General features: G+C 37.0%; 1 protein-coding gene across 22 annotated transcripts in view; it reads left to right on the top strand.

Annotated features, from left to right (window-relative positions):
* CADPS2 (calcium dependent secretion activator 2) overlaps positions 1-19,853 on the top strand; it is a 549,410-nt gene that overhangs the window by 207,771 nt on the left and 321,786 nt on the right. For all 22 annotated transcript variants that reach the window (XM_082399988.1, XM_082399986.1, XM_082399984.1 and 19 more), the window contains 2 exons: positions 10,232-10,312; positions 16,396-16,632. In XM_082399988.1, the coding sequence (XP_082256114.1) occupies positions 10,232-10,312; positions 16,396-16,632 (318 nt within the window). The remainder of the gene's footprint in view (positions 1-10,231; positions 10,313-16,395; positions 16,633-19,853) is intronic.

Genomic DNA, 19,853 nt, shown 5'->3' with positions numbered 1-19,853 from the left:
TTCTAATCTGCTCTGACAGAGTCCTCTAAAGTCGCTGATAGTGTCTGTGTTATTTTACTTAGTGCTAAAATCTCTCCGTTTCATCGTTATTAATGTGAATGTATATTCAATTATTTTATTGAGGGAAGTATAGTTAGTAAATAATTGCTTGAAAATGTTAGCTCATGACTTCTGTCTAGAAGATAAAATGTTAATACCAAATGGAATCCTAAGGAAAATTTCATGATGTGCAAAAATTTGCAAAGTTATGCCTACCGCTTTAGGCAATATGTATGCATAGTCTCCAAGCTATCGAAGTCCCCTGGTTTTTATATTTGAGGTTAAAGTTCTTACGTTCTTACTTTTGAACATTTTGATCCATTACTTAATATAGTTTAGTTCAGTTCACATAGGCTAATTTTTTTTTTAAATTTATTTATTTATTTATTTTTGGCTGTGTTGGGTCTTCGTTTCTGTGCGAGGGCTTTCTCTAGTTGCGGCGAGCGGGGGCCACTCTTCATCGCAGTGCGTGGACCTCTCACTGTCACGGCCTCTCTTGCTGCGGAGCACAGGCTCCAGACGCGCAGGCTCAGTAGCTGTGGCTCACGGGCTTAGTTGCTCCGCGGCATGTGGGATCCTCCCAGACCAGGGCTCAAACCCGTGTCCCCTGCATCGGCAGGCAGACTCTCAACCACTGCGCCACCAGGGAAGCCCCCACATAGGCTAATTTTATATCTCATTAACTCGTTCATCTTTTTCCTACTTTTAAGTAGTATTCAACAGGAAGTGTGGTTTGGGAAATGCAATTTTAAGACTCTCAGAACTGTTCTCCGAGAAGCTGCGGCAGAACTGCTCTTTCCGAGCCAGGTTTCTTATGCACAGTTTAGCAAGTAGACGTGAGAGTGATCTTTACACGCTCTGCCTTTAGCAGCCGAGCGCTCCCTGACTCAGACGTAACGGCATCCAAGCAATGCGTCGCCCTTGAGAATACGGGAATCACTTCACTTCCTTGTGCTCTTTGTGTTGACAAAATTGCAAAAAGAGTTTCAGTTACCTTGGAGTTGCTGGCTAATTGTCAATGATGAGATAGCGGGGAGGAAGGACTTTTTTGTTTCTGTTTTTGAGGGAGGTTGCCTCATGGAAGATGGGTCAGTCTGGAGGGATGTTAGGGTCCAAAAACCTTTCAAATACAGGTGGAATTATTCCTTGCATTTACATTAAAACTGGGACTGGTTACGGGAATCCCACCATTGGAGATGGATTGGTTTAGGCCTCTTGTTAGGGTGGTAGGGTGAGCTAACAAGGGTCATATGTTGCGGTGTGAGGTAGGGGTCATAAATATCTGAGAAGTTGAATAATGAGAAGACTACTATGAAAGATATGTCATCAGGTAGTACCTGCTTTGTTACCCAATAGGTAGGCAGATAGTCTTCTCAGAAGATTTGGAGATTGATCTGGGCAATGAAGGTAGGTAAGAAGAGCATCCCAGGCAGGAGAAACACAAACAAGATATATGATGGAGGAAATGTAATATGTTTTGTATATAATGAGCAAACTAATTTGTATAAATAATGAAAGTATCCAAGAGGTTAAAAAGTGAGATTGGTACGAAATAGGGTGGACCTGAAAACTAAGCTGAGATGTTTGGGTATCATTCTTTCTCATTCATATCCACTTATTTTCATTCACTTCCACCCATCCTTCCATCCCCCTGCCCTTTACTCCTCCTCCTCTTCTAAGATGTTAGCCTGATCAAGGGTAGTGAGAATCATGTGTAGAAACAGGGCAGCCATGAAGAAGAGTGGATTGTAAAAAAGGACACTTAAGTCTTAGCTGAGGCCATTGTTGGATGCCTGAAAGGAAAGACCTTGCCTTCAACTGGAGATAGAGAACTGGGACTCAGGAGAGAGGCCAGAGCTATGTGCTGAGTTATGACATTGTACTGTATGTTATGACATCATATACAACAGCAGGCACTCTGTCTAGAACAGCCAAGGACCAACTGTGTGTGCTTATGGGCTGAGAGAATGAGGGGTGTCGGCACAGAAAACAGAGCAGGAACAATCAGTAGGGTAGAGTTGCACTCTATCTTCACGATAAATAATTTGATTCAAGTGATGGTAGAAAATTAACAAATTTATTGATGAAGTAAATGAATTTGCTAATACTTAATACAGCTTTTGATCAGGGTTTTTAGGCTATGTTGCAAAATCCATGCATATTTGGCACTGTCAAATAAGTCAGACACTGGGCTATGAGAAAATTATAATGTTGGGTGGAGTGTTCTTTTGGAATTGGGGTTAGGTTTGTGCAAATTCCTTCTCATGATGTACTATCTCTAGATCACCAGATTTATAGATGATATAAACAGAATAACCAGCAAATGAATTAGTCTCAGGGAAAACACTATTTATGTAACAGTGCAAATCCTAGTCTACTTGTATATTTCATACTAAAAGATAAAGGTGAGTGTTATAAGAAAGTAACAGAATATAATTTGTTTGAAAAGAGATAATTGGACTGGGGACTCAGAAAAGAACTAATTTTTTTTCAGTGGAAGAAGGGCACAATTGACTAGGGTTAGCGCAAACAAAGGCATCATTATGGAAAAACACAGCTATTAATTCCCATTTTTAGTGATTGACAATATTAATGTGAAGACAGTTATCCTGGTTCTAGAAAACAGATTAATCATAGAGGGCAATGATGCTAAACAGTGCTATGAAAAGTGCTTTTTAGAAGACTTTTTTTTTTCTTGAAGATATGAGCAAATTTAATGAATTTGAGTATTTGATGTTTGTAGTTTTTAAAGCATTAGAAAAATGATATCAGATGCTATAAAATGAAGCTGTTGGGTAAAACTTGGTAAGGTTGTTCTTATGCTGTTTAAAATTTTCTTACCTGTAAGATAGTTGGCCATCAGTGAAGTCTTTGGGTCTTCCCAAGGACTTCTGCAAAGGGAGATTTCTGAGACCTTCTCTTCTCAGAACTGTTTCCACAGAACTTGAGAGGACTGGGGCCCAGAGAGCCCAGGGTTTGAGATTTGCAAGTCAAGACTAATAGATGTGGCATCAGATCAGTATTTTCTCTATTCCTCAAAGTCCATTTTTTAATATTTCCATTTTAGCAAATTCATCCTGATATTATCAACCAGGAACAACATCTCTTCCATCACTGATTTCCCACACTCCTTGATCAGTAGCTTTCTGGTGGCAATTCTGTTCTAAATACTGTTTTTACTGTTTTCTGTATGAAATGTGAACTCCTGGAAGGCCACTACTTCTGCAGCTACCGAAGAGCTTTCAGTAGTGCTTGCTGTACAGTAGGTGTAGAAGAAACATAGAGTTAGTAAAGTAATTGTGGGCCATTCAGTCAACATTGTTCAGAGCCTATGTCTTAGTGTCCTTTTATGAAGAATTTAACAAATCTTCGAAAGGGTAAGGTTGATGATGTGTAGGCCTGAGGTGGCCATTTGCCATTGCTTATGTTTGAAAAGCCAGACAGCCTCTTCTAGAAGAAATGAATAGAGACTTCTATAAAGAAGATTCTCCTAGAGCCATGGTTCTTTACCTGTTTTGAGTTAACCACCCCTTTGGGTAAGCTATGAAATTCAAACAATTCCTCAAGGAGAAAAGTGTATATCTCTCCAAATTTTGCTCCCAACTTGAATGGTTCAGACTCCTGAAGGTCCAGGTTAAGAACTTCATAGCCAAGAGAATTCTGAATTTGGAAACAGCAATCCCTGTGTAATGAACAGGAGGAAAATAAAAGTACTGAACATTTGTCAAGACATTGAAATATTTTGATAATTAAAGTGATAAAATGTTCTGTATAATAGATACTCAAGGCATTGCAGAGAATAAAGATACGTTTGGGCATCTGTTATGGTCAGGGTTGAATGACCCTCTTTAAAAGACCTGGAAAATATTCTGTGCCAGGAAAGGATATCTGTGAGGTATAAGTAATCTATTGTCATATAAAGTGTTGTAATCAGGAATTTAAAGTAAAAGAAAATGAAATTAAAAGATGTCCTTGTGGAGTGAGGACTTGTCTCTGGCCTCTACCGCCAACTCCACGGTCCCCAAATTATCCCCATTGTCTTTATCTCACAGCCCAAATCAGGCACTAGAAATGGATACATCACCAACATTTTAAAGTCTGATGTCCCACATCTATTAAACCATCCATTTGGGCTTTTTTCTACTTTTTTTTTTTTTTTTTGAGGGGAAGGAGAGGAGGTAGTGTGCAAAACCAAGTTTTCAGAAAAGAAAAAATTATTTTCACCATAATGATGTATACAACTGTATTGGCAAAGTGAAATGCACTTCAAGTGGCTAGAGATACACTACACCATGCAAAAAAAGAGTCTTGGCCAAGGACTCAGAGTACCTGGATTTGGTCTGCCTTCAACTATGTGATTCTGGGTTTCACTGCATAACTCTAATTGGATTGGTTGTGGGCTGTGAAAGAAAGAGAGAGGTCAAAGATGAGACCTAGGCTTTGGGCTTGAACAGATGGTAAATAGGTGTGCCATTTACATGACATGGCATTACTCACGGAAGGAGTGATTGAGGTGGGGAGATGGAAATCAAAATTCCATTTGGTTCATGTTAAATGCAATGTGCCTTGTCTTCATGCAGGTTGAAATGGTAGGTAGGCAGTTGAAAATAACAGACTGGCCCTCTGGTGAGAGGTTGGAGCTATAAATACATACTTGGGAGTTATCAGTGAATAGATGCTCTTTATGGCCATGGGCTTTGAGGAAAGCACCTAGGCAGTGAATGTGCAGATTAAAGAGGTCTGTGGCCCCAAGCCAGTGTTTATAAATGTTAATCTCTCGTGCATGGGAGCACATCTCCAATTTAATAATGGAAATTAAAAGAAAATCTATTTGCCTTATTAAATTTATTTTTAAACATTCTGAAAATGAGGTACATTGTATAAAACTAACCAGCTGGGAATTGGGTGGAGGAAGTGGGTATGGTGATAAAAGGGCAACATATGGTGTTAAAACTGTTCAGTGTCTTGACTGTGGTGACTGAATGAACCTAGACAGATAATAAATTGTATAGAAATCCATACAAATGAGTGTGCATAAAACTAAGGAAATTGGAATAAGATGGATGACTGTATCAATCAGTATTCTGCTTGTACATGATGGTCTAGTTTTGTAAGATGTTACCATTGAGGGAAACTGGGCAGTGTACAATGGGTATCTCTCAATTATTTCTTATAACTGCATGTGAAACTGCAATTATCTCAATTGAGAAGTCAACCTTTAAGAAAGCATTCATAATCCTAAAGATGCTACCAGAAAGCTACTAGAGCTAATCAATGAATTTGGGAAAGTAGCAGGATACAAAATTAATGCACAGAAATCTCTTGCATTCCTATACACTAATGATGAAAAATCTGAAAGTGAAATTAAGAAAACACTCCCATTTCCCATTGCAACAAAAAGAATAAAATATCTAGGAATAAACCTAACTAAGGAGACAAAAGACCTGTATGCAGAAAACTATAAGACACTGATGAAAGAAATTAAAGATGATACCAACAGATGGAGAGATATACCATGTTCTTGGACTGGAATAATCCACATTGTGAAAATGACTCTACTACCCAAAGCAATCTACAGATTCAATGCAATCCCTATCAAACTACCACTGGCATTTTTCACAGAACTGGAACAAAAAATTTCACAATTTGTATGGAAACACAAAAGACCCCGAATAGCCAAAGCAACCTTGAGAAAGAAAAAGGGAGCTGGAGGAATCAGGCTCCCTGACTTCAGACTATACTACAAAGCTACAGTCATCAAGACAGTATGGTACTGGCACAAAAACAGAAATACAGATAAATGGAACAGGATAGAAAGCCCAGAGATAAACCCACACACATATGGTCACCTTATCTTTGAGAAAGGAGGCAAGAATATACAGTGGAGAAAAGACAGCCCCTTCAATAAGTGGTGCTGGGAAAACTGGACAACTACATGTAAAAGAATGAAATTAGAACACTCCCTAACACCATACACAAAAATAAACTCAAAATGGATTAAAGACCTAAATGTAAGGCCAGACACTATCAAACTCTTAGAGGAAAACATAGGCAAAACACTCTATGACATACATCACAGCAAGATCCTTTTTGACCCACCTCTTACAGAAATGGAAATAAAAACAAAAATAAACAAATGGGACCTGATGAAACTTAAAAGCTTTTGCACAGCAAAGGAAACCATAAACAAGATGAAAAGACAACCCTCAGAATGGGGGAAAATATTTGCAAATGAAGCAACTGACAAAGGATTAATCTCTAAAATTTACAAGCAGCTCATGCACCTCAATATCAAAAAAACAAACAACCCAATCCAAAAATGGGCAGAAGACCTAAATAGACATTTCTCCAAAGAAGATATACAGATTGCCAACAAACACATGAAAGAATGCTGAACATCATTAATCATTAGAGAAATACAAATCAAAACTACAATGAGATATCATCTCACAGCAGTGAAAATGGCCATCGTCAAAAAATCTACAAACAGTAAATGCTGGAGAGGGTGTGGAGAAAAGGGAACCCTCTTGCACTGTTGGTGGGAATGTAAATGGATACAGCCACTATGGAGAACAGTATGGAGGTTCCTTAAGAAACTAAAAATAGAACTACCATACGACCCAGCAATCCCACTACTGGGCATATACCCTGAGAAAACCATAATTCAAGAAGAGTCATGTACCAAAATGTTCATTGCAGCTCTATTTACAATAGCCAGGACATGGAAGCAACCTAAGTGTCCATCAACAGATGAATGGATAAAGAAGATGTGGCACATGTATACAATGGACTATTACTCAGCCATAAAAAGAAACGAAATTGAGTTATTTGTAGTGAGGTAGATGGACCTAGAATCTGTCATACAAAGTGAAGTAAGTCAGAAAGAGAAAAACAAATACTGTATGCTAACACATATATATGGAATCTAAAAAAAAAAAAAAAAGTTTATGAAGAATCTAGTGGCGGGCTTCCCTGGTGGTGCAGTGGTTGAGAGTCTGCCTGCCAATGCAGGGGACACGGGTTTGAGCCCTGGTCTGGGAAGATCCCACATGCCGCAGAGCAACTGGGCCCGTGAGGCACAATTACTGAGCCTGCGCGTCTGGAGCCTGTGCTCCGCAACAAGAGACGCCGCGATAGTGAGAGGCCCGCGCACCGCGATGAAGAGTGGCCCCCGCTTGCCACAACTAGAGAAAGCCCTCGCAGAGAAACAAAGACCCAACACAGCCATAGAAATAAAATAAATAAATAAATTAAAAAAAAAGAAAAAAAAAGAATCTAGTGGCAAGATGGGAATAAAGACACAGACCTACTAGAGAATGGACTTGAGGGTACGGGGTGGGGGGAGGGTAAGCTGGGATAAAGTGGGAGAGTGGCAGGGACATATATACACTACCAAATGTAAAATAGATAGCTAGTGGGAAGCAGCCGCATAGCACAGGGAGATCAGCTCGGTGCTTTGTGACCACCTAGAGGGGTGGGATAGGGAGGGTGGGAGGGAGTCAGACCCAAGAGGGAGGAGATATGGGGCTGTATGTATATGTATAGCTGATTCACTTTGTTATAAAGCAGAAACTAACACACCATTGTAAAGCAATTATACTCCAGTAAAGATGTTAAAAAAAAAAGCATTCATAAAAATTATATAAACTTTCAACTGTGTTTGAGTTTGGTAATACTCAAAAGAAAACAAAACATATGGCACATGGAATGGTAAACTAAAATTCTTACTTATAGTTAATCAGCTGATTTACCTCCTTGAATTCTGTCTAGCATTACATAAAACAAAGACAACCAATAAATGTTTTATTGGTTGTCTTTATTATATTAGCTTTTCCTCTTTTTTTTGTAAACATGTTTGGAAGTATGCTTTTCTAGTTTCACAAAAATGACACTGTAGTCATCAGTAACATTCCAGTCTCTGATTGCTATTAACAGACAGTTTAGTACAGTAATGCTCTGCTTTTCTTTGTATTTTTTCAGACAAATGCAGTTAAGGCATTAATATTTTTTAAAAGTAGTAGAAAACTCTGAGAAAGAAAACACTTGCAGACCGCAGAAGTGACTCAAACAATTCCATTTAAAACTAAATAAGAACTGTTAATATGAAGATACAAATAGTTAAAGATGTTAAATAATATTTTGTGGTGAAATATGAAGGAGAATTTTTAAGGTTTTAAGATGTTAAATGCTATTTCTTGGTGGAACTGTAACTCTTCACTGCAGGTAACCATTTTATTTTTATTTTTTGTGGAAAAATATTTATCAGCATTTAAGCAAAATGAGAAGATATCCCATATTACGTTTACTGTATTTGAGGTATTGTAGTTAGTGTTCTTATACATAATTTTTGTTTTTAGGACCTTGATTTCAGTTACCTGGAATAGGCATTTATCACCTCTTTTTTTCCTTAATAATTTTGTTAGTTTTTAATGTAAGTCATTTTGACTTCAGACGCAGTGAAGAGAGACTTGTTTCTGTTTGATTTTGAATATGAATCAATTAAAATGTAATTTTTTTTGAGATGACATAGCAACTCCTTTACAACAAGGATTTAGTTTTAAGAAAATCTTGCCTATTTAAAAACTTGTTTTTAAATAAACTTGATGTTTTAAAATAAATTTGGAAACATATTTTTTGGAAAGGTGACCTTAGATCTGTCAAACAAACAGATAGATGGATTGATATAGATGGACAGGTAGACTTCCTTATGTCCCTCTTAACCTGTTTGTGATGGAGACAGACACAGTGACCTTTCCAAAGTCCTGCTTAAAACCTCTTGGTGAAATCCCAGTGCTATAGGAAGCAATTCCAAGCTCCCTAATTTGCCTGTGAAGAGTAGGCTTATAAGGTAGCCCCACCTCTCTCTCCAGCCCCATCTCTCATGAACCTTCCCTTCTCCCCCCTCTCCCCCCATTCCATTCCCCAAACCACTGTCTGCTCTCACCTCCAGACGTTTGGTGCCCTCTTACTGGAGCATCTACCTTTCTTCTTGACCCTTCGTATACATTCTGACACCACCATCCTACTGACCTGCTTTGCCCCTACTCATCTTTTTCAGAATTTTTCTTATTAAGTCTATCTTTTTTAATGTAACATGGTAAATTTGTAGTTCTTCAGCAAATGGACAAGTTAATCTGTATTCTCCTAGGTGTTTAATGTTGTACTCAGTACTAATCCAATTTTTAGATGGACTTTTACTAAAGTATGGTTGTATTGTGTGGTCTAGGCTTCTTAATGAGGGAAGTGGGAGAGGGGAAGGAATTAAAGAGAAACATTGGCCTTGTTCACGTCTGTAACCCACCCAGTACAGCCCACACTGTGCATGGCTCATAGAACTGCCTCGATTTAAGAGGTCTTAATGAACTAATACAGGGAGATAGAAGGACTCATGAGGAAAAGTTAAAAGAAGTTATAGAAAAAGTTAAGGATTATGTCAGTGGAGAAGTTAAAGTAATATTCCATGTAGATGGAAGTATCTTTAAAAATGAGGATAGCATGCTAAGCTTTCAATCAAATTTAGAACAAGAGAATGGAACTCTAACGTGGTGCCGGTCTGTGAAAGGATTTCTTGGCAGTATGAGCCTGTTGGTACTAGAATGAGGGGCATATGAAGACTTACATGGTAGAAAGTTATAGCAATCAATCAAATAGTGCTTTGATAGTTTAGCACGAATAAAAACTTCTTATATAAATGAAGGAAACATTTTTTGAAAGAGCAAGGAAAAAAATGAAGCATTACTCAGTATCTCACTATCCACAAATGCATTTTGGGAATCTGAAAGAACAAAACAAGAGATTTATCTATTTTGAACTATTTAGGACTGACCTTAATGAAGGCGGAAGGGTGGCCTGAATAAACTTAATGACAGCTTCATGCATCCTCAAGGAAACAAGGACTTCTTGGTTTAGCTTTGTTGTGGACAGTTTGGGCAAAGAATTATTATAATTAGATTTTTTGGTAAGCTGAGCTATTAACCTTAGAGACTTATTACCTTTTTTGTGAGCAAACCACAATGAAAAGTGCCCAAGAAATTTAATTAGACTATCAATCTAATTAAACAACTTTCTGTGTTCTCAGTAGGTAGTTGAGAGAATTTATAAAGTTTTTTTGGAGTCATTTTGTCTTTGCTTTAATCTGTAGGTCACTGCCATTAAGTAATCATGTATGTGTGATTTCTGTTTTATTTTTAAGTTGGATAATGCAGATGAACAAGCAGCCCAGATCAGAAGGGAACTTGATGGTCGTTTGCAATTGGCAGAGAAAATGGCAAAGGTAAATTGTTAACTTTGATATACTGTACCGCATTTCTTTCTGTACTTAGATTTCTGTGAGCTGAAAGAGTTTTGTATAGTTAAAGCCAGAATAATTTTACTTTCTCATCTCCATGCATGCCTCTTAAGCCCAGGTACCTGAATGCATATTATCTAAAATGGAGCATATTATCTATTTTACATATCCATCCTTATATAAGATGTTTAAATTCAGTGATAACTTTTGTAGATTATTCTTAAAGCAATGCCTGAATTTCTCAAACTGCCAGACTTAGAAGAATTTTAATATTGCACTAAGTATAATATAATCAGAGAGAAAACCATCGTGCCTGCAAAATCATACAGTATATTCCGAAGTATCTAACACAGTGCTTGGCACACAGTGGTGTCAACTAATATTTGAATGGATGAAAAATATAGTTTGCAGTTTCTAGTACAGAGTCTCGTAGGGCATATTGAATACAATATTTTATTTACTTTTATTTATACAATCATTGTGTGAACAGAAATAGATTTCGAACAAAAGCCATGAGTTTCTTTTTAATTCTGAGGACTCTTTGTCTAAATCATTCTCTAGTAAATTGATGCATTAATTTACTTCAGTGGTAAAAATAAAATTTTAGTCTCTTAAAATAGACTTGAGGTTATAATGCTGTTGATCTGAGAATAAGATTTTTTTCCTTTTGCTAAATGAAAAATTTGAGTATTTGATAGACTCTCCCTCTCCTTTTCTCCCTCCCTCCCTCTGTGTCTGTCTCTGTCTCTGTCTCTGTCCCTGTCTCTGAAGAATCCTCTCTATTGGGGATTTTTCTTCATTTTAAAAACTTTAGGCATAACATGTATATAGCAAAGTGCACAGATCTTAAGTTTACAGCTTGATGAACATGTATACACCCTGTATTAACCACCACCCAAATCAAGACAGTGAACTTTTCCAGCACTTTAAGGAGATATATCCCACACTGCATTTGACTGTTGAAGTTATGTGTTTTTCAAAGAAAAATGTATTTATGAATATGTTGGTTTTAAGACTAGTACTGTGTTTATCTAAATGTGTATTAAATTTAAAAGTAGCAAAGTTGTTGAGAAATGGAGATAAATAGAAATACATAGAAAATTGAGAGAAATTGGGTAACAGAGATGACCGTAAGTTGTGAGAACCAAGCCAAGGGCAGAGGGTGAAAAGACAACACACCTTGTTACCACCCTCTGGAGAGGTACTACATCATTCTAGAGATTCAGATGTGGAATTCGCAGGCTAGGAATCGAGTATTAGCTTGAGGCTTTTGGAAGCTTTAGAGAGAGAAATGCATTCCCCAGAATCCTAACCTGAGTTGGAAGCTGTCTGTGTCTGGAAAGGCACTGCTTTTCTTGAAGCCCTGAGGCTAAGAGAGAATCCAGAGAGATGTGCCCGGCACTGTGGGCAGGACTCTGGACCTGTGATCAGCATTTCTCAGTTGCCTACTTGTATTTAGATTGTACCTGAGCTGTACACACTGTCATAAGTTGAACTTCTTCAAGGGCCTGGCTGAATATGTGATAGTTGAGATGAATTTCTAGAGGGTTGCAGAATAGGATGGAAAGCCTTGGGTGTGTTCCCGAGTTCATGTCTGTGGAGGAGAATGTGTGGTGTGTGTGTAACCTCTGGACTGAGTGAGAGGAGCAGGGTCAGTGCTGCACAAACAGCAGCTTCTCTTTGACGGGACCTTGATGATTTCATCAGAAGTGTTGATAAAGTAGAAGAAGCGTGGATACAGGTTTCTGGTAACTGACTATACTGCTGAACTGAATGAATAAGCATTTTCACAACTCTAATGGAAAACTGATGAACTCATAAAAGTGCTAACAAAAGATCAAGATGAAAAAAAAATTAATTACATGGGACTGAGTGACTGATGAGGATGATTATAATTTTTGTGACTTTCTGTTTGAATTTAAAAAAGAAAACAAAATCCCACAAGGACTCTCAGAGGCAAAAAATATACAAATCAATTTTCACTGCAAAGTAAAGGAGCTGTTACAGTGGAGGATTACTGGACTGAATGTCAATATTATGACATAGTATGAGTGTGTTTTGTGTTTGGTAATTGCAATCATTGTTGCTTTTGTTGTGGTCATCCATTTACAATGCTTGGTGTCAGTTTATCTCTTGTAAAAATAAAATACAGTGTGTGTTTGTGAAAAAAAAAAAAAAGAAAAAGCATGGAGAAGGAAGGAATTGAAGTTGATGGGATTGGAACAACAACAGCAGCAAAAAACCACCCCAAAATATAATGCCTTTCGGCAAATATATTGACATAGCAGATAGAGCATGTTTAATTGCCTTCTACTTCAGTTTCACCAAATTTAAGCCACCTTCATAAAATATAAGGCTAATTATAACTTACTGACCTTGTTGTCTTAGATCTCTACAATAATCCTATGAACCCACAAGGGCAGATGATATAATGAATCTATTTTATAGACAAGGAGACTGAGGTATAGGGAAGATTACTTAACAAATCAAAAGACCTCAAACGCTGGTCTTTGGACTCCAGAGCTTAGGTTTGCTCTCTTAGGCCCTGATACCTCTACAATCTCATAAATCCAGAAGTGTGGTTTATTCATAGTTTATAGTTGGCAGTCAACTATTAGTAACACCTGTCATGCTTCACAACACAGTGTAATAACACTGAAACCACAGGGCCGAAGTCTGTTTCAAGGGATGTAAACATTGACTTTAATATTTTAGCCAAGGCATAGTTAGGAAGTAGTAGTAGAAAAAAATGTGAGTGGACTGGGCCAGAAAGACCTGTGGGCCAGATCCATGATTGCTGTTTCCTCGATATAGGCAACTTATTTAACTTTTTGGAGCCTGCATTTTTCTATTCATAAATTCAATGAATAAATATTTCTTGAGCACCTATTAAGATTACCAGGCCCTATTTTAGGCACTTGGGATACATCCAGACAAATGTAGTTCTCTTAGGATAAAACCAGACAAAAATATTCCTGCCATGCCCTCAGGGAGCTTACATTTTATTTGGGAGAGACTTACAATAAGGAATAAACTTGCTATGTAACTGAATTATGGAAGGTGATCATTTGCTACTTAGAAAATAAAGCAGAGAAGGTGGAATCAGGAATGTGGGAGGGAAGGAGAGTGTTGACAATTTCCAGTCAAGTGGTCAGGGTAGGCCAGTTCTTGGCAATACTGTCTTTCTAGTACATCAGGCTCAGAAACTTGGAATCATCTTTGACTCCTTTTTTCCTCATGCCACATTTATCAGGAAATCCATTTCTATCTGTCTTCAAAGTATTTCCACGATCTGACAGTTGTCACCACGTTCATCCTACCACTCTGGTCCATGCTTCATCTACTAGGAAGTTAAGAACTCTTACAGTGACTAAATTTGAATAATGGAAATTTTATGGAGCACATTTTTTTCAATGTATATAGTGTGTTAGGGCTGCTAATGGGCTAAGCTGTACAGAGGACTAAATTAGAACGTTGAAACTGTGGTTTATAGGAACAACTCACAGGTAAACTACAGAATAACCCTATTTCTGATGCTGTTCTAATTTAAAAGATCAAATTTAATATGTACATTCGTTGTACAGTTGGTTTTGTTTCCAAGAAAGAGGCAACATAAGCAGGCTAAATAAAATTTATGAAATACTATCGACAAACCTCAGAGCTTTAAGAGAGAGTTGTTGGGGGTTTTTTTCCCCAGAGAGAAAAAGAAAATCTAGTGTAGTCTATTTCCTGAAAAGTTTGAAAATGCTGATGAAACAGTCAATTTGGGTGATTCCTGCCAATCTCCTCCTTGAAAAATGATAATGGCTGAAGTGTTTTTAATGAAAGCTAAGTAAGAATAGATTTTTTTTTCATGTGCTAATGCTAAGTTTTCCATTAAAAAACACCTTAAAAATTTGGAGAAAATAACTGGTACGTCCAGACTTTCAAACATGTGATATACTTGCCTTTTGCTTTGCTAAAATATTTCTAAAAGGCAAAACTGTGACTGTTACACGAATATAAAATGAACAAACAATAATGATTGTACTCAGTGTATAATTAATGAGCAAACTAGTTAGATGTTAAAACTAGTCTAAGGGGCATTTGAAAAGTAGGTGTTTTTAGGCAAAGTTAAAATAAGATTCAAGTATTAGATATACAAGTGGTTAAAAAAAAAAACAGTGGTTAATTTCCAACAGGGATTTAAACTATAACCATTGGATTATCTTAGTCACCAGACACACATTATTTATATCTTTACCAGACAAAATTCTACAAAGTAACGTGTGACTTCACTTGTAAACAGGATCTTTAATCAATGTAAACAGTAAATTGAACTAGGTACATTTCCCCCACATGATCCTTGGATGGCCTTTGCTCACATATGACGTTGGAAGGACCTATTCCCTCACCTTTTTGCCTTATATCTGAGTTTTGGATGCTTTTTATGACAGCTTTTAAAATTAGTCCACAAATGTAAAAATGTTTTTATGCTTTATTTTATCTTTTTCTTTTTTTGCATGTATTGAAAAACTATCCAAAACATTATTCCCTCCATCCCCAAAGGAAACCAAGTTATTATATAAATGAGTACTTATGTGTTTTTTTCTGAGGATGCAAACTTACTGTGTGGGAATGTTGCTTCAAGCTATAGGGGAATATTAAAAGGATACTTAAGAACCTTCCTTGGGAAAGTTAATTATGGATGTAGATATTTAATCACTCTGTGATATAAATATGCAATTTTAATATTGATTATATGTAAATTATTTTAAAAGAATATGTCAAGATTATATTGAGGGAAAAGAAAAACAGGTGGTCCAAGACTCTGGGACTGATTCATAAGGTGGTGCCAGATGTTCCTTTCCAGCCCATGAACAAACTGGTGCAAGTGAGTCAGACCAGGTGCAGGTTGATGAACGCACTGTGGATGTATTCCATTCACCCTGGAGATGGGGATTTCTTAGGTTACAGTTTGAATGATGCCAAAGGAAACAGTAGTAAAGGCATTGATTTTTCTGGAGCCTTAGGCAGTCATTCATTTGAATGATGGCAGCTTTAGGCTGTCATCCCCCAGCCAGTTTTATACAGCTGTCATTACATTACATCGCATTTCCCATCATAAAGCTGTATGCCCTCTACCTTTCAGAGAGAAGACCTAAGTGCCAGGCTGTCAGAGATTAAAGAAAGAGCCAAGAGTGTGAGGAAACCTCACTTGCTATTTGTGGGAATGTAAATGGGTATAACCTTCTCTAAGGGTAGTTTGGCAATAGCTGTTAATATCTATCTAAGTATCAGTACTTGGAATGTCCTTTTAACTGAGTGAAAGAAACAGAAGTCTGATTGCAGAGATCTGAGAACTGAATGGCAACACTCATGTAATTTGGGAAGAAAATTGAATCTCCTAAATTGATATTATTACTTTTTCATGTACAGCTTTTATCATAAATTTACCTTAGTCTTTAAACTTAAGTTTTTCTAAACCTTTACTAAAAAACTGAATTTATGGCAATAAGGGATCTTGATACATTTGTATGACATGAAAGTTAACTAATTTTAGAAGTATGGCCATACTGCTATGTAATAGTAAAGGTTTTTCAATTTGAATGCCTAACACATCTGTGGTATGAAAGCGAGATACTGTTAAAATGTTTGTTTCTTAACAGTCAGAGCAGTATATACTGAACATTCTTCTTATAGACCAGTTATTCCAAGTATTTCAAAGATATCAGTGGCTAATTAAGATTCATCTGTACACTAAAACTTTTTACATGTATGTTTTTTAGAGTTGGTTTTTCCCTTAAATAAATACCATCTCAAAAATAAAGTTAATCTGAAAATGTATATCATGTTATTCATTTTTTATGATAATGATCCTCCGTAAGGTAGATAAGGTACAGTTAAATATAATCAAAATTGCCAAAGCCTGAGGCTTTTAAAGCGTAGAGACTGAAGTATCAGGTCAATGCATTATACCGAGCATCACAATTCCTAAGACAGTCAAGTATATATACATCATGTAATCTTTTACGATAAAATTGAAATATGACTTGTGTAACATTATTATTTTAAAAATTATTTTCAAGGAAAGAAAATTCCCCAGATTTATAGCAAAAGAGATGGAGAATATGTATATAGAAGAGTTGCGGTCTTCAGTGAATTTGCTAATGGCCAATTTGGAGAGTCTTCCAGTTTCGAAAGGTGGTCCAGAATTTAAATTACAAAAATTAAAACGTTCACAGAATTCTGCCTTTTTGGACATAGGAGATGAGAATGAGATTCAGCTGTCAAAGTCCGACGTGGTGCTGTCATTCACCTTAGAGGTAAGTGGCTTTATCCCGTGTTTGCTTCTGGCAGCGTAAATGAGGCTACAGGGTCATTTCCGCTGACTTTGGTGGTAACAGTTCAAATTTAAAGCAGTGTAATATATTTTGAAGAAGTTAAATTATTCTTCATTTGCTAGACAATCAGAGTGTGAATGCAAATTAACGCAAATTGTCCTTTAAACATAACAGTGGTGTTAGGGTTAAATAATAAAATAATACAAGTTTTGAGGCAAGTGTTCTTGGCGCCACCTAGGCTGGTGGAAATTTATTGGTAGAGTAAGCACTGAAACACGCTTGAGTGGAAATAGGATTTAAACACATAACTGAATTCTCTGTAATTTGGAAACTCCTTTCAAGCTTTTGGTTATTCTTGTTTTTAATCTGCTTTAACTACGGGATCATCTTTGTAGAATCAAATCGCATAAACCAGCTGTAATGTACAGTATTGGGTACTATAGATGATGAGAAGTAAAGACTTCTTCCTTTCTAGGACTTGCCGTTTCATTACAGGTACAGTAAATATCATTAAAAAGAAACGAGAATAAATGTTGTGCATTTAAAATTGTGTTCCCCAAGACTTCAGAGTTTCATCCCTTTTATACAAATCACTGGAAACCAAAGACATTGATCACTGACCCCTACTACTGCTCCCTGTGGATATTTTTCATGATGGCATTTCCTCACTGCTAAACTCTGTATATGGGCTGATCCATGTATATGTATATGGGTTTATACCCAACACCCACACATATGCTCGCAATATCCAGCTTAAATTTTTAGCCTCTCAAAAATTAAAGCTTGTAACTCCTTTCTTGCATTGTTATGTACTCTCTCTGCTAGGTCCCAGTACTGCTGTTTGAGTTTGCTCGTTGACAAAGCAAAACATGTGGAGTCTTAGGAGGTACAGCTTTAGATTTTTTTGTTGATACCTCTTACACTTGGCTTGCTTCGTTTATGGCAGAAAAAGCAAATGTCTGCTTCTGTTCTTTCCTCCACTTATTCAACTCTAAGAGAAATTCAAGCTTGAGGATAAGACAACTGCCTCTCTTTCTTCCCTTCCAGGCTAACATTTTCTTTGTAGGTTAATAGATTCAATTCAGTGTCAGGGTAGAAATAGGAGATTTTCTTCTGACTCCATACCCAGTTCAGGGATTAGCTAATAACTTTGCCAAGTGGCTTTGTTCCTGGGTTTCTTCTCAATCTCTTTAACCTCATAACCTCAGGATGTTTAATTTGAAACTACATAGTATCTCAGGTGTAGAATTTCCCAATCATTCCTGCGTCAGGTTTCCTGCCAACTAAAATGAAAAGTGCCAACTCTTTTTTTCTTAAGGTTTTGTACAAAACAAAATCAGTTATTTAATTACAGTCTAAATTTTTCTAACAGGAGTTTGGCATTTAAATTCATTAATAATAAATAATTTGGGAAGCAAATGATTTGTGTAATGTTTAAACTTACCATTATCTCTATAAGCATGAAGAACTGAAAACAGTTCAAAACACTTTCTCTTTTCTCTATTGTTTAAAAATCTTACACCATTGTTAAGTAATTAGCTTTTATGAATTCTCTTTCCCTTTTGAAAACAAAATTATGCTCATGAGTTAGTTTTTCGGTGAAACTATGAATTGTTATTCTGTGCTTCATTGCCAGTATGTTTAAACAGGGTTGTTCAGTTAGCTATAAAAGGGTGTTAGGAGGAATGAAATGAGTTAAAACTTCATTTTGCCATGGTCTGAGAAGCTTCCATATTTTTACAATTGTTTTGACATCCTCTGTTACTAGGTCTATATAAGGCAGATATTTTCCTATCATGGCATAGTACAGATCTGTTCCGTGTTGCCTACAGTATTTTAAAGAGGAGTTGTGTCTCACAACAAAATGAAGTCTCTTTCAGGACAGACTACACAGTGCTTGTCTATGGGACACCTGAGGGAATGGACCAGGTACCTCCTCCAGCCCCAAGGCCTCTGACCTCAGTCTAGCTAAACTGAATAATTATCTCTCGCCCATTATCCCAGCATCGCTCATCAGACACCAGATTTCAGCCTAAGAAAACTCTGAAGGGCAAGCAGTTAATCCATTTTAAGGGTTTCACATTTCATCGTCAGGCTTAGAGCTGGTCCAGTGGAGAAGGAGTTTTTCTAGGAACTGAAGTCTGAGTCAAATGAATAAGTGCAGATTTGAAACACTGCTAAAATTTTATCATTTCTTTAAAATTTCTACCCACTCCTCCCTTCTTGCACCACACCACCTAACATATAAATCAGTTATTTATTATATTTATTATTCATTATCTGGCTTTCTTTACTAGAATGTAAGCTTTAGGAAGTTAAAGTCTTTTTTTTTCTCTTTTGTTTACTGAGGTATCCCAGGAGCCTAAAACAGTGCCAACAGCCTAAAACAGTAGACTCGATAATTGTTTATTGAATTAGGAACTTTGATGGTATCAAAACGCAGCAGTTAGTCTCACAAGATTACTCTTATGTCTCTTCATTTATGAAGCCTTCAGAGAGAATTATAAAGCAAGAGACAAGCTAACTCACAAAACACTAAGCCAAACAATGGTATGTTAAAATTTAATATTCAAGTAAGGTTAGAAAAACATTCATCCATGAAGTTATGAGTCTGTTGTAAGGGGAATGGTGTCAGTGGCATGAATGTAGTTGATGTTCACACTGAGTGTTTTAGGCTTGCAGACCCTGTGACCTCCTCTGTGTTTGGAGGTACGTGTGTGGTCCCCCTACTCACCATACTGCGCAGCTGCCTTTTCCCACAACCCGCACATGCCTGAGTGCCATGTAACTCTGTGGGCAGACAATGCATTATTCAGAAGCGTGTTATCTAGTTTCATATTTTTAACATGCCTCCCTTCTTTATGCTTCTAGAATAACTTTGTCTATTTTATCCTGATTACATCAGTTATCCAGAGATCTGGGAAGAAAAGACAGAACGCAGATCAGTTTTATTTTCTGTAGTTTCATTATCAAGTTTTGCTGGCAATTAGTTGAAACAGTTACCTAAGATAACTTAGGCTAGTTGATGGTCCATGGAATTCTTAGCCGCCTTTATCATTAATGATTGAGACTAGTTGTCCTTTTCAAATTCTTTTTGGAAGTCAGATCTGTAGAACTGTGTTTTATTTACTTATATGTGTGGATTCATAACAGAAGTTACATCTTTTGAAAGTGGCAATTCTGCAGGATAGAACATTCCCGGC

The sequence above is a fragment of the Balaenoptera borealis genome (genome assembly GCF_965194805.1).
Source record: "Balaenoptera borealis genome assembly, chromosome: 7".
NCBI classification, from domain to species: domain Eukaryota; kingdom Metazoa; phylum Chordata; class Mammalia; order Artiodactyla; family Balaenopteridae; genus Balaenoptera; species Balaenoptera borealis.
Note: the sequence above shows the minus strand (reverse complement) of the source record. Positions and strands in the feature narration are given on the sequence as shown.